At 40.3% G+C, this 14,346-nt stretch overlaps 1 protein-coding gene across 1 annotated transcript; it reads left to right on the top strand.

The window, feature by feature from the left end:
- Positions 1–1,109: 1,109 nt before the first annotated feature.
- Positions 1,110–14,340, top strand: DDX17 (DEAD (Asp-Glu-Ala-Asp) box helicase 17; the record flags this gene model as incomplete). Its single annotated transcript, XM_009586606.1, has 12 exons — positions 1,110–1,260; positions 3,311–3,410; positions 3,547–3,680; positions 4,356–4,421; positions 4,718–4,859; positions 6,946–7,106; positions 7,195–7,367; positions 7,694–7,804; positions 8,284–8,345; positions 8,740–8,799; positions 13,052–13,291; positions 13,967–14,340. Coding segments are annotated over 12 exons (1,774 nt in total), but the record flags the coding sequence as incomplete, so codon positions are not given.
- Between the last annotated feature and the right edge of the window lie 6 nt (positions 14,341–14,346).

The raw sequence follows: 14,346 nt of genomic DNA, 5'->3' as shown, positions 1-14,346 counted from the left end.
GCAGCCATTTCTCATGAATTCATGTTTTGCAAAAAGCTGTAGCTTTATTAATCAAAATCTGAATTAGGACAAAATTTGACCTGATAGCATTTGGAAAAGTACCTTCTGCTGTGTTTGTATGATGCTAATGAAAGAGCTGTAACTTTTTTTGTGGAATTTTAAAATATATAATTTATAATATTTACAGTAAATAATCATTTTATGCCACTCAGTTTTCAGTTACTCTTACAGGTTGTTGCTAGAAGCTCATGTTTTGTCTGATGCATCAATTAGTCATTACAGTTAGTTCTTAACCTTCTTAAGTGTATTAAATTAACTGGGTGAAGAAAACTTACGAGAGCGAGAAAGAGCAGTAACTTCTGAGTAGTTCTGCTAGTTAGGAATTTTTTAGCAGAAGAAACACTAGCTTCTTACTGTCTTGAGTCTTCATCAAAAGCATTTGAGAGAGGATATGATTTTTCCCAGGTACTTTTTTTCCCCTTTTTTCTCCCCTGTTAGACTCTGGTTTATAAAGTTCGGGGTTTTTTGTTGTTGTTGTTTTTTGTTTGTTTTTGTTTGGTGTTTTTTTTTTTTAAATTTCTTTGGTTCTAGAATTACAGATGGACTTGCAGGCTTGGCAGGACTTGTTTACTTTCTGTTCTTCACTCTTGTTTTTTATTTGAGGCATACTGCTTGATAAGAAAGGAGAGAAAACATAGAGGGGGAGGGAGTGAAGTTGCGATTAGAGATTTTTCTCATCCCTTTCATCTAACCACGTTTTAAGTATACTGTCAGTTTCAAGAAAAGATAAGTGCTATAGCTGTACCCGCAGCTTTGTCCCGAGGGAGGGAACCTTGAAGTAGAAATGTAGAGACGAGAGCTTTAAGGCAGTGACTTACAAATGGCTGTACTGGTTTTGAGTTTAGAACTGACTTAGAGCAGGTTTATGTATTTCAAGAAATTGTATGCCATCATAATGACTGGGGGAGGGAGAGGAGGAGTGACTTTTGCTAGAATATTGTGCTTATGCGTGAACTTGGGGAGAAAAAAAGAGTGGGAAATGTTTAAGAAACCTGCAAATTCCAGAGTAATTAAATACTCTTGTTTATAACTAATATTGACATTCCCAGGTTTGGAGCGAGTCGTGGAGGTCCTCTTCCTCCAAAGAAATTTGGTAATCCAGGGGAACGTTTACGTAAGAAAAAATGGGATTTAAATGAACTGCCCAAGTTTGAGAAGAATTTTTACGTGGAACATCCGGAAGTGGCCAGGCTTACTCCGGTAAGTTTTCAGATCCTGTCTGTTCCATTTTGCCTACAGCAGAAAATGTCACAGGTGGAAAAACTTGCCCTAGGAAGTCTGGGACAGTGTGAATAGAACTGTCTTTTCATTAAGCTTGTTTGGTGTCTGTGTTCTCTGCAGAATACTGGTTCTAGTTGCCTTCAATATTTAACATTAGCAAAGGTGATGCTTTTGCTCTTAGCTGTTTTTATAAAAGATATTTTACACTTGGTCATTGTAAATCATCATCAGCATGCTTCTCTGGTCTAGCTATTTGTCAGTGTAGTAAGACTTAGAGGGCTTGAGAGTTGCAGTACTGGGGAGGCCCTGAAAGAACCTAAAAATAATGAACTGAGAGTGGCAGAAATATATGAGAAACATTTGAAATAATATTTTATCGTAATAATAATTCAGGCTGGAAGAGGCCATGGGAGATGTCTAATCCTCTGCTCAGAGCAGGGGTAACTACAAAACTACAGCAGGTTGCTTAGTGCCTTGTCCTTTTGAGTTTTAATATTCCCCGGGATGAGGAGAGTTTATATCCTCTCTGAGTGGCTGTCACAGGGCTTAATGTTTCTCATGGTATTTTTTGCCCCCTAATAATTATTTGCAACATCTTCTTTATAGCAACCCATTGGGTAGTTGAAAGTAGCAGTTAAATTCCCCTGTTAGTCCTCTCTTTCCCAAGCTAAAGAAATCCAGCGCTCCCAGTCTTTCTTCATACCGCCTGTACTCCAGCCTCTAGCTTTCCCCCCTGTTAAAACAATGTCCTTATTACATTGGGGGCTCAAAACTGGACGCAGTACTTCATATTTACTCTGTAGATGCAGTAAATCTCCCCTTCTTACCCCACTTGAGTCTAGAGTATTTTTTTCCCTCTTTAATGTCTTTTTATATTTAGAAATTAAGAGATTTCATTCTTGACACGAGGAAACAAACAAACAAAATGTTCTTACCCAATTATGTAGACTTACAAATCTTCATGTGAAATATTCATGAGATATTTATATGGCATAAAGGAATTGAAGGAGGCATTGGCATTTTAAAGAGACAACAACTTGAACTACTGAACCACAGTTAGTGTTAGCTGCTGTAACGCTCTTTGCTGTAGCCAACTAAAAGGATTTTCACTTTTTTCCCAGAAGTTGTTTTCTTTTTTTACCTTTTCACTCAAGCTCAAGAGATTCTCACAAATAGTAAATTTATTGCTTTGGATAAAGTGCATGTTTGGTATTGATGTGTATCTTTCTATTGATTTTTAGTAAGCATTAGAATAAGGTCATGAATTGTGGAAGCATGTTGCAAAGTGCAGATGGACTTGCAAGATAACCTACACAAAGATAAAATGCTTTTTCTAATCCAAAAATTATGCTTATGTAGATACATATTTCAGAAATATTTTAAGAAGTTCCATTATTAAAAAAAATTGTGAGGTCTTAGGGTATCATTATGACGTTGCCTGGGCTTCTTTCATGCAGAAAAGAAGTGCTGGTTCCAGAAAGATTCCAAGCCACATTTCTGAGTTGAAAGCTGTCCAGCAAGAGCTCTGTATTTAACCACCTCTGGAATGTGTTAATTGAAGGAGGGGGACTGCCCTGTCTTCTGCTTGTTCGTAATATATTAGGGCCTATTTATTTTGTTTAGTTCTTAGCACTGTCACATAAAACATGTTTCTTATCTGATCCTGTGTTTCTAATAGCTTTTGAAGCTGTTGGTCATTTCTGGCCTCTGGAAGAAGAGTATAATTCTTAAAAATACTGTATCAATACACTTTTCATTAAAAAGGACTGATTGGAAGAGGAGAGACGCATTAGTCCTTCTAGACTACATAGAGAGTTCATACCTCTGAATATTGGAGAAGCTACCTGATAGCTCAATCTCAAGATAAAATCTTCAGGAAAGCAGTCCTTTTTAGATACCCGTTTCTATTCAGTTCTCTAATGAAGCTGTTATACAGATGTGTGAAGTGAGTTAATAGTTAGAAACACGCACTTTAAGTCCCTGCTGACATTTGGCATTTGTCTTTGCTTTTTTTCCCCCACATAAATAGTATGAAGTTGAAGAATTGCGAAGAAAGAAAGAGATAACAATTCGAGGAATGGAGGGCTGCCCAAAGCCTGTGTTTGCCTTCCACCAGTGTAGCTTTCCGCGTAAGTATTTTGCCATTCTTTAAGATAATGAGGATTATTCAAAAACAGTAACTGTTTAGGCCTGTTCTGTTTTCTAAAAGGTCTTCTGAAGCCTCAGTTATCCTTTAAGAGTTTTTTTCTTTTCTTAAATGCTTAGAGTATGTGATGGATGCCTTGATGGACCAGAACTTCACAGAACCCACTCCAATTCAGTGCCAAGGCTTTCCACTAGCCCTCAGTGGTCGTGATATGGTGGGCATTGCGCAGACTGGCTCTGGGAAGACACTAGCAGTATGTATTCTTCCCTTTCATCTATTTATTTAGTTTTCCTAGTTGCTTTGCAGAAATTACTCTGTACTACAAGCATAAAGGGAGATGATTACATGTTTTTAAAGCTTGCTTTATTGTGTCATGGGTGAGACTTAAGTCTCAACTAGCCTGTCTTATTCACAGGCATGTATTTTGTGTATGTCTTTCTTTTTGGATGCTTAGTCACTTCTTTTCAGTCTATGCTTACATTGTGGTTTAAAAAACAGTATGTGCTCTTTAGCATATTTGTTTTATTAGCTATGCAAGTTAAAATAAAGAATGGTTGAGTCTTCAAGGTATACATTAATTTTGGTTAGAGCCAAGACTGCTCAATTCTACTAACTTGACTCTGAATTTAAATGAGCCTTCCTTTCAGAGGTGCTGAGCGGCTATATTTTGTGCTCATGTCAAAGCAGATATGGTTGGTCAGCAGCTCTGAAAATCTTTTGTTGTGTTGGTTAAATGCAAATATGTAGTTTTGCAGAATCCTGATTTTTAGATAGCCAAGGTTTCTTGCTGTCTCTCACATCAGGTGTTGGCTTCTTCAAGGGATGTTAGGCTGAGTGGGCTCTTGCCGTGATCCACTTGTCATGGCAGGTGATCATTGGCATTGCATATTGAAGTCCTGTGTCTTGACTTAAAGCTCTTCTGTTTTAGTACTTGCTGCCTGCAATTGTTCACATCAACCACCAGCCATATTTGGAGAGAGGGGATGGCCCAATCGTAAGTGCTTGTCAATTCTCTTCCTCTTTGCGTGTATGGCATGGCATCATTAATGAGATGTGTACTTTATTTAATTGGTGTATCAGAATAGTAAGTAGAGAAATGTTTGCTATCACAATGTGAACATCCCACTCGTTAGTTGAAATTCTGTGCAATTACTGGCATAGTCTAAAGATACTTAAATGTTTTAGCTAATAAAGAGCAGATGGTCCAACTTTGCTTGTGGTATCTATGCGGAGCCCTTAAGTTAGGGATGTGTGTGCAGCTTAGTTATCCTGAATTGATTCCTTTTGCAGTGCCTGGTTCTAGCACCTACTAGAGAGTTGGCCCAGCAAGTGCAGCAGGTGGCTGATGATTATGGCAAATGTTCAAGACTGAAGAGTACCTGCATTTATGGAGGCGCACCCAAAGGTCCCCAAATCAGAGATCTAGAAAGAGGTAATTTTAAATTGGGTGTTCGCAGTTTCTGGAGGAAGTGGTATTGTAAAATCTCTGTAAAAACAAAATTACCTTCTTAAAACTTGTTTGGAGAGGGGGGTGTGCGTGAATGAGCAGTTATCTCTTTCTCCAGTTACGATGATAGTGCATGTAGTATTTCTCTTCTTTGTTGTGTAGCGACATACTTGGATATTAGATTTCCTTTCCATTTTCTCTTTGAACTTTCCATTTGTGAAGATCATCAGGACATAGGAAGGGGGAAAGGAAACTGACCAGAAGGAGAACAGGTTATTTCGAGGAAATGCAGTAGCAGCGAGTTTAAGGAATGATTTTTCTTGAGCCAGATTGCAAGTTCCTGCCCATGCTTGTTCAAGTAATCAAACTTAATTTCTGAATGTATAGAAGCTTCATTAGGCAGTGGGTTTTGTTTCTTTTGTTGTTCTTAAACTCTGTTTCTGTTCATGAACCCCATAATGTTCTGAAACTGCCTTTCCATACATAGCAAGGGGCTGGAGTTGGGAATGATGAGGAACCATGGTTCTGCATCAGCCAGTGTAACACAGTAGTGCTCAAGTGACCTAACCTTCATATCTAGGGCTAGTTACATACAATTTCAAATGCAGGAGTGTGCTGATGGCTTTCATGTTCACTAGATTAAAAAAATGTAGTAGAATTGTGTGAAAAGATGTAAGAAGTATTATCAAGGTAAGCTTGTATATACAGATCTACTCAAGAAATCAGAAAATTTTACTTACCACTGCAGTTTGCAGAGTCATTATTGAAAACTGCAGTAATGGGGTAAAGGCATGTGTGGTAGAAGGCTGTGGGATAGCTCTGTTCAGAAAATGGTAGTGCATTCCAATTCAAAAGTAGCATCTTCAATGGAAGAGTCAAAGGTTACACGAAGAGACCGTGGGAGGATCAGCTTGGTGAGTTTTTGCACATCTTTCTGAAGTGCTGTAAAATGGGTGTTCTGCATATGAAGAAAACTGTTTGGTTAGAGCGTGTTGGCAGGTTCAGTGCTTTCAGTCCTTTCAGGTGTTACTGTCTTTGGATGATTAATTAGTATTTTCTGCAGCAAAGATTGTTGAATAGATAGAGTCCAGAAAACATTTTTCTTCTCAGTTGTGATTTTTTGGGTATTTAGTGAATTTATTTTGGAGGAGTACATCATTGAAAGAGTCCTCAGTCTCCCTGGCAGACTAATGGCTCCATTAGAAATCTAGTTCTTGGATGAGCTTTATAGAAACTAGAAGCATGCCCAGCTTTGACAGCCTTGAGGAGTCCAGGTTGACACAGACAAAAAGATCTGGGTTGCCACAAAATACTCTGCATCTGTAAGTGCAGTATCAAGAAAGCTGTTGGGGTTTTGCTCTTTTTCACCTCACTGCTTACCTAAACTTAACCTTCTGTGGACATTTCAGTGACACTGAAGGACTCACCTGTAAGATTTGGGAATCTGTGGAAACCAGTCCCTCCTTTTAAGGAACGTATAAATTGCCATTCCTGATACTAGTTTATGAATATTTGAATTCTGTTTTTATGCTAACAGATACGGGCAGAATGGTTGTCTATCACTATTGGTGCATAATTACTCAGTATTAAAGCTCATGCTTTGGCTTTATATATTAAAAAAAAAAGTGGAAGTAATTTGACCAGTATAGCAAGAGGAGCACTTCATGTTTGCTTAACATGGGGAGTTTAGCTGGTGTTTGCTCTTATTTTTCCAGAGAGCTCTTTAGACTGTATAATTCTGGATGAAGGTGGGTCAGGCTTGAGTAGAAGCTTATTTTACTTCTGATTTTTGGACAGCTCTTTGCTGGTGTTTTCTGACAGTAAGCTTTTAGCTTCTATACTGCGTTTATTATTCTAATAGCACTGTAACAGTAATTTCAGAATGGAAAAAAAAATTAGAAGAAACTAGGGCTTCTACTGAAATGACTCAATCTTGGGTACGAATGAGGGTGGTGCTTTTTTTTTTTTCCCCTTCAACAATTTTGCTCTGGAAGGTGATTCATTCTGACTAAAAATACCAATTGACATTCAAATGAAGAGCTTTACTCTTTTTCCTCATTCTGTTTTGAAGGTGTGGAGATCTGCATTGCTACACCAGGTCGCTTGATTGACTTCCTTGAGGCAGGAAAGACCAACCTTCGTCGGTGTACGTACCTGGTGCTGGATGAAGCAGACAGGATGTTGGACATGGGATTTGAACCCCAAATTCGTAAAATTGTTGACCAGATAAGGGTGCGCGAACCTTGTAAAAGGACAGCCTCCTTTGGTTTCCCATTTGAAGTCCAGTACCTTAAATAAATCCGTTTTCCCTTTTTTTTAGCCTGACAGACAGACTCTGATGTGGAGTGCCACCTGGCCAAAAGAAGTGCGCCAGCTTGCCGAGGACTTCCTGCAGGACTATGTTCAGATCAATGTGGGGAACTTGGAGCTGAGTGCCAACCACAATATCCTGCAGATAGTGGATGTATGCATGGAAAGCGAGAAAGACCATAAGTAAGCTGATTTTCCTGCCATTTCAGGTTTTTTTGTTGTACTTAAAAATCTATGTTGCTTTGAAAGCCAAATACGAATTCTGAATAGTGAAGTTACTTGTAGTATTGTGTAACCTTTGAGTGTTACAAAATAAGTAAGTCCTGTAACTAACTAGTCTATTGCATATGTTCTAACCACACTGTTGTACAACAGACCTAAATTCTGTGTAAGTGATACTGACTTATTTATGTGGATGCATGTTGTATATGTTCTCAATGTAAGTTGAGAGAGTGCTCCTATATTCTTCTATATGTGAATCTACATCTTCGCTCTCATGTCTATTTTAGACTGATACAACTGATGGAAGAAATCATGGCAGAGAAGGAAAACAAGACTATCATCTTTGTGGAGACAAAGAGGCGATGTGATGATCTCACTCGAAGGATGCGCAGAGATGGGTGATTACCTTCCCCCCTCCCTCCCCTTGTTTCTAGTGGGAAACAGAAATTGTAATCAAAAGCAGTAAGGTTTAAATGTTCATGATGCTATTGTTGGGAAAAATTTGTCTATTCTTTTCTTGGCTGAATTCAGTCTTAGTTTCCCAGGAGGTTCCAGTCCATCAAAGCATTGGTGCAAGAGAGAGTATTTATAAGCTGGGCAGCTTTTGATGTATCAGAATACTGCTATGCTGATCAGGACTGTATCAATATAGCAAATGTGATTTGGCTTAGATGGTTGTTTATGTAGGTAGTGGGTTTAACATGCAAGAAACAAACCAGTATACGTGCTAGGTAGATATAGGCCAGAGGAGGACAGGGAATAAAATATTTCTCAAGTCTTTCATTTTTTGTCTTTTTACTGAAATGCCAATAAAGCTTCCTGTTGCCTTTAATGTATGTACTTTCTGTCTATACTAATGTGCATCTCTGTTTGGCAGTTGGCCAGCTATGTGTATCCATGGAGACAAGAGTCAGCCAGAAAGAGATTGGGTGCTAAATGGTGAGTCCATCACTGAGGGGAGAATAACTCAGGCTGCTGTACGTAACTTACCAAGACATGCTTTTCTCCGGTCTTCTTTTTTTTGTTGTTATACCCAATAGGTGCATTTCAAAAGAACTTCCTTTGCCTTTGTACTGTTAATTTCAGTACTTGTATTTGCCTTTTTTTTTAATTTTTTTTTTTTTTTTAATTAACAAAAACACAATGGGAAAATTGCTTCACCCAGAGAGCTGGACTTTGAAAAATAGTTGACAGATTATATCCTGACTTGCTGGGGTTTCTGAAATTGACCCATCTTACCTAGATTCTGGAAAATGAGCATTTAGTGTAAATCAAGTTCAGGTAACTTTATATTTTTGAAAAATCTTACTTCATAGCATGCTTTGTTTTACAGAGTTTCGTTCTGGAAAGGCTCCTATCCTCATTGCTACCGACGTTGCATCTCGTGGGCTAGGTTTGTACACATAGACCACTCTTGGCTACTGCTGCATATTTTTCTTCTTTGGACTGAAATATGTTTTCTTTTTTTTTAAAAAAAAAAAAAATTCAAAGCGTGATTTTCCCCCACATGTGAAATACGTTTTTTAACATTAATCTTTTTTTTTTCTTTCATATTCAAAGTCTCTTCCTGCTCCTAATGAACAGGCTTTGGTCTGCAGCAAGGCCTAGGCATGACCAATCGATCGCCAAGAGGGAGAAGAGACGTCCAATTATGCAACCCAACCCTTCCACCACACTCACTTCTTCCCCAAATCCGGCTTTTGTTGCTGGAATGATAGGGATGGATTGCTCTCAGTTCAGAGCGTGTCAGATAAAGTTCAAGTAGGAAGTTGTGGGAGAGCATTTCAACAGCAAATAGCTAATATTCTCCCCTACGACACACCACAGATTTGAACATACCAACCCCAGTATACACGCATGTTCACCCCACAGATGTATTCACATCTGAGAAAGCACTGCTCCAGATCTTTGGTCTTGACATGTAACCTTCCTTCCTCTGTGTTCCTTCTAGGCAGGACCACTGAGATTATATATGGCCTTTAACATCATGTTACCCAAGTGTGTAATTGCATCAAAATTGCACAGCTCTGTTCTGGTCGTTTGAAAATGATCTGTCTGGATGCATCAGTTGTGCCCCCTTTTTTAATAAGCGTATTTGTACTGTGCAACACTTTGTGCTAAGCACGGTCCTTACACATCTGCCTACTCTAGAAGAGGAGGATGACTTCTGAAGTGCTCCGAGTTTAAGAATGGACATTGAATATTGCCCCCTCCCTGAGTTTGGTAGAAGATAAACTACTTGGGGGTCAATGTCTCATTGTGGTAAATTTTAGACAAAATTATTGCAAGTCATTGCAAATAAGCTCAGAAAAACCTCTAGCTGTTAAAAATCTCAGTTATCCGAGCTCTCTTTTTTCATATGCTGAAAGGGTGGCTGAGCTGTGCATCATATGGTCACTTTAATACAGGCAGACCATTACTAGACTTGGCAGCCTATGTCACACAACCTGCACCCCTCCTTCCCCTCCCCCCTCAAAAAATGTCCAACACTTCCTCAGAGAGGTGGTTATATGGACTTCAGTCTCTGCCCTCTAGGGTCATGTCTGGACCTGTGCAGTTAGAACTTGGGCCTGTTGGGAGAAGGGACTGAGGCCTGAAACCAGTTTGTATGAAAGATAGCTGCTTTCTCTAGCAGCATTTTTTAAACAGGCTTGCTATGTGCTGGTAGCTTCTTTGTGCATCTTGCCTAGACATTTAAAACAGCCTCACCCCCCTCAAAAAAACACTCCCGGCAAAACTACTCAATTGGATAACACTTCAGAAAACAGTCTCCCCACTTCCCATCCTCCACTTCACCTGAGCTAAGGGGGAAAGGTACCAGAGTCTGTTTCTTGTTACTGAACAACATCTCTGCTTATTTTGGGGCCCTGAGTTTGCTGCTTCTTAAAATAAGTCACTTAACTGGCAAACTTCTGGACGACTTCCTCCAAGATCCTGGAAAGTGAAGGCTTCTACCTAAATAACATAAAACAGGGGCGCGCGCCTTTTGGCTGAGTCACCAGGGCTTTCCCTCTTCCTAATGGAACATTGGTTTCAAAAAAGCTTCTTCCAGGTAAGTTCTGAGTCCCATAATGACTTCTTTGTGATAATTCCCTGGAGTGAGGTCCTCTCTCTGCACTGATTTTTTTTTTTTTTTTTACTTTATTTTTTTGTTCAGTCTATTAAACTAAAAACATTGAATTTGTTTTGTTTTGTTTTCTTTAACAGAAGCTTTGATATCAGCTGCAGATCATTCTCAGTGCAGGGGTGGGGGCACATCTACATTGATGGTCTAAACAGCTCTCTAGACTAGCATGTTTGCTAGTTTATATCTCTCCTGATTAATAATCGGAGACTGTCTGTGCCATAGGTATTCTGATGGTCTGACAAAGGGAATGTTTCCCAGGTAGCTGTCAAAAATGATTTACGGTTTCAATTCTTGATCCTGCTACATTATCTTCTAAAAGCGCAGGAAGGTTGCGAGTGTGCGCAAACACTTTGGAGCATGCTAGACTGGAGAAGCCGAGTCTTGTACTTGCTCTGGTCTTTCTTCAGCGAGCTGCGTGCTCTACCAGGACCACTTTCTAGTCTGAAAAACACCTTTGCATTTTCCTCTTCCTGCCTTCCCATTCTTCCCGCTCCTCCCCAGTCAAGTCAGTTCCGTCTACATTGGTAGCTACAATTCCCTGTGCTTTCTGCCGGGAAAGCACGTCCTTGTAACCTCTGTGGTAATTGAAGTTGCTTTGCTACTGATGGATGTGCAAAACGGGACTGACTGAGGATCGTGTAGCCTGCAGCTTGTCAGACTAGTGACACCCTGGCTGTGAAGATGCAATCTGTCATACGTACTCCTCTCTTTACTTCACTTTCCCCTTTTTAAAAAAACTGTTGCATCAAGGACCCTAGCTGGAGACTCGCGCAGCCCCCTGTGAAACCTGCCTTCTCACTCCCTTTTTTTGGTGTGATTCAGGACTTTGGAGTCAGCAAAGACTGAGGAGCCCCCCCTTTGCTGTAATAAGAAACAGACATAAAGTCCCCCTCTTGTCACTACAACTCTCTTGTTTTTATTTTTCCTACAACCCCTTTGAAATTGATGCAGTCTGGGCAATAGATGCAGTCTGACCCTTTGGATGTAATTTTTGTATCTTCATTTTTTTGACAATTGCCCCTAAGAACCCCGAATAGGGGATAAAAAGCGTTGGAGGACCTGAAACTTTTACCTGAACCCAGGTTCTCCGGCGCTTCACAACCAAATGGGGCTACAGAGAAGCGTCTAAGCCAGTTCACAGAGCGAGCGTGTGTGGGGACTTCTCGCTGCCATGGACCCTTGATGCATGCTCCCCGCGCTCCAGTGGTCCCGTGTCAGAGGGCGGAGTTTTCGAAAGGAGGCCGCCAAAAATAAAAGGCAAAGAGACGGGATCGGCTGCAGCGGTTTCCCACAGGAGGAGGGAGTGTGCATCGGTCTGGTAACAAACAGAGAATGTTTCTCTCTTTAAAAAACAAAACAAAAAACAACAAAAAAGGAAAGGAAATCACAAAAATCTGTGTTTTATCTTGGATATTTTCAGAATATTCTTCTTAAAATGCAGATTTTTAATTTTTTTTTTTATCAGCTGTTAGGGCACTTACTGTAATACCGTGCTTTTTAAAGTATTGTATACTATAGCAAATAGGTGCTTTTGGTACTTGAGGTGCTTTCACTGAAGCGTTACACTAACATTTACTTTGTTTCTGTCCTGTAAGTTTACAAAGTGTGACTTTCCAAAAGGCGTGTGGTTCTGATCTCCTAAATTTTAATACTATTTTGTATACAAAACAATTTTGATCATTTCATTTCCTGCTTCTGTCTGACACAGAAAGTAGGGAATTGCTAATGGAATTGAGGATCGTCCAAATTACAAACGCTTGCCAGAACTGGACGGAACAGCATGGTGAAATGTTAGTGCAATGCATTCTGGTGATAACTACAAAGCTGAGTTAAGATATTCTAGGTCTGGATAATTTTTAATGAGTTGGCTGAATAATACTAATGTAATTGGAGTGTCTTAAGCTTTAGGCTAGGGAAAGTAGTTCACTGTATTTTATCAGGACTGTAAAAGTAAATATTTTTAAGATTGCCTTTTATTTCATGTTACCAAGTGGAAGGTAAGTGATCTCATTACCGTTATTGTTTGTTAGACTTCTCCCAACAGAGTAAAAGCTTTACTGTGGCAGTTCTGCCCTTCCCTCCACCCCAATTTGCTCTGTCTGATGGTGGCATTTTCACTTTCCAGATTGTGTTTTTGTTGGGGTTTTTTGTTTCTTTTTTTTAAAAAGTATGAATTTCAATTAGCCCATTCACAAACATCAGTGTCTTTGACACATGAAGACAGAGAAATGCATTCCGGGGAGGATGTATTTGAGTGCAGGGCAAAACTGCTTTAAAATTACCACTGTTTTTTAGGACACTGATCTTTGTTCCTGATGATCTTAAATTTGAGTCTTCTACTCTTTTGGGATGAGTCTGTCTTGTATTTATTCCATACAATTACTAACTTTGTATTTTTTTTTCTTATTACTGTCACCTGCATTCGTGCTCCCCACCTTTCGTTGGCACGTCCTCTCTTCTTCTCCCCTTTCCTCAACCCCACCCCTTCACTGTGCTTCGCACCTGGGCACTTCACAAGACGTGGAAGATGTTAAATTTGTGATAAACTACGACTATCCGAACAGCTCTGAAGATTACGTGCACCGTATTGGCCGTACCGCACGTAGTACCAACAAAGGTACTGCCTACACCTTCTTCACACCAGGAAACCTGAAACAAGCCAGGGAGCTTATCAAAGTGTTGGAAGAAGCCAATCAAGCCATCAATCCCAAACTGATGCAGCTTGTGGACCACAGAGGAGGAGGAGGTGGTGGTGGAGGTAAAGGCACATGGGAAAAGGGCTACACAGGGAATAGGTTCCCCATTTTGAGGGAGGGAAGATTAAAAGAGGATAGGGAAGTAGTAAGTGCAAGTCTAAGATAACAGATGAGTAATAAAGCTGTTTTGCACCCGAGGTCTCAACACATTATGTAGATGTAGTATTTCTGCCCAACAGAGGCTAGTCCACTGTTTTACCTTAGCTGTAGAATGTTTTTTTTCTCCTGATAAGGTCCTCACAGAGCTAATTTTTCTTGAATTAATTCTTTGCAGCTCCTACCTAAGCACAGGCAACAAGATGTGTGTGCATGCACGTGCAAAATTGAAATCAGTAAAGGGATACACTGACTTTACCTTCAGGGACCGAGACTATTTTTCCTCCCATTCCCTGAAGGAATAAGTTTCCTTATATTTCCAAGTTAGTCCTGAATTTCTTCTGTTTCTTTGTCTCCAAGCACATGCATTGAGAACCCTTTTTGAACTTCATATTTCCACCTTGAACAAAACGAAGAGGCTTATGCACAGCTGTGCAGGGAAGTTATAGTCAGTCAAAAGAACTTGCTCTTCGTGGGCCAAACTGTGGATGTAGAAGGGGGAGAAAGGGTGGCATAATTGTACCAGAATTCATTGTTTAAGACTTGTTCACGGTACTAAATCTTAATATATCCATCGCCAGGAGGTCGTTCTCGTTACCGAACGAGCAGTTCAGTAAACAACCCTAACCTGATGTACCAGGAAGAGTGTGACAGGAGGCTCCGGGGAGTGAAAGAGGGCCGGAGAGACTCAGGTGGCTTCAGAGACCGTGAGCGTGGTGACAGTTATGCCAACGGAGCCAACAAGACCTATGGCAGTGCCTACGGGAGCCCAAATTCTGCTTTTGGGGCAGCGCAGAGCCAGTATGGTTACACTCAAGTTGGAGCACCTGCCTATGGCACGAGTGGCTATGGCACTGCAGAGTACAGTGCTAGTGGCTATGGTGCCAGCACCACAGCTGCCACCGCTGGGAGAACCTCACAGAGCACTACCCAACAGCAGTATGCAGGGATGGTGGGGCGC

This window comes from Fulmarus glacialis, unplaced genomic scaffold (genome assembly GCF_000690835.1).
Source record: "Fulmarus glacialis isolate BGI_N327 unplaced genomic scaffold, ASM69083v1 scaffold22961, whole genome shotgun sequence".
Classification (NCBI taxonomy): Eukaryota; Metazoa; Chordata; class Aves; order Procellariiformes; family Procellariidae; genus Fulmarus; species Fulmarus glacialis.
Note: the sequence above shows the minus strand (reverse complement) of the source record. Positions and strands in the feature narration are given on the sequence as shown.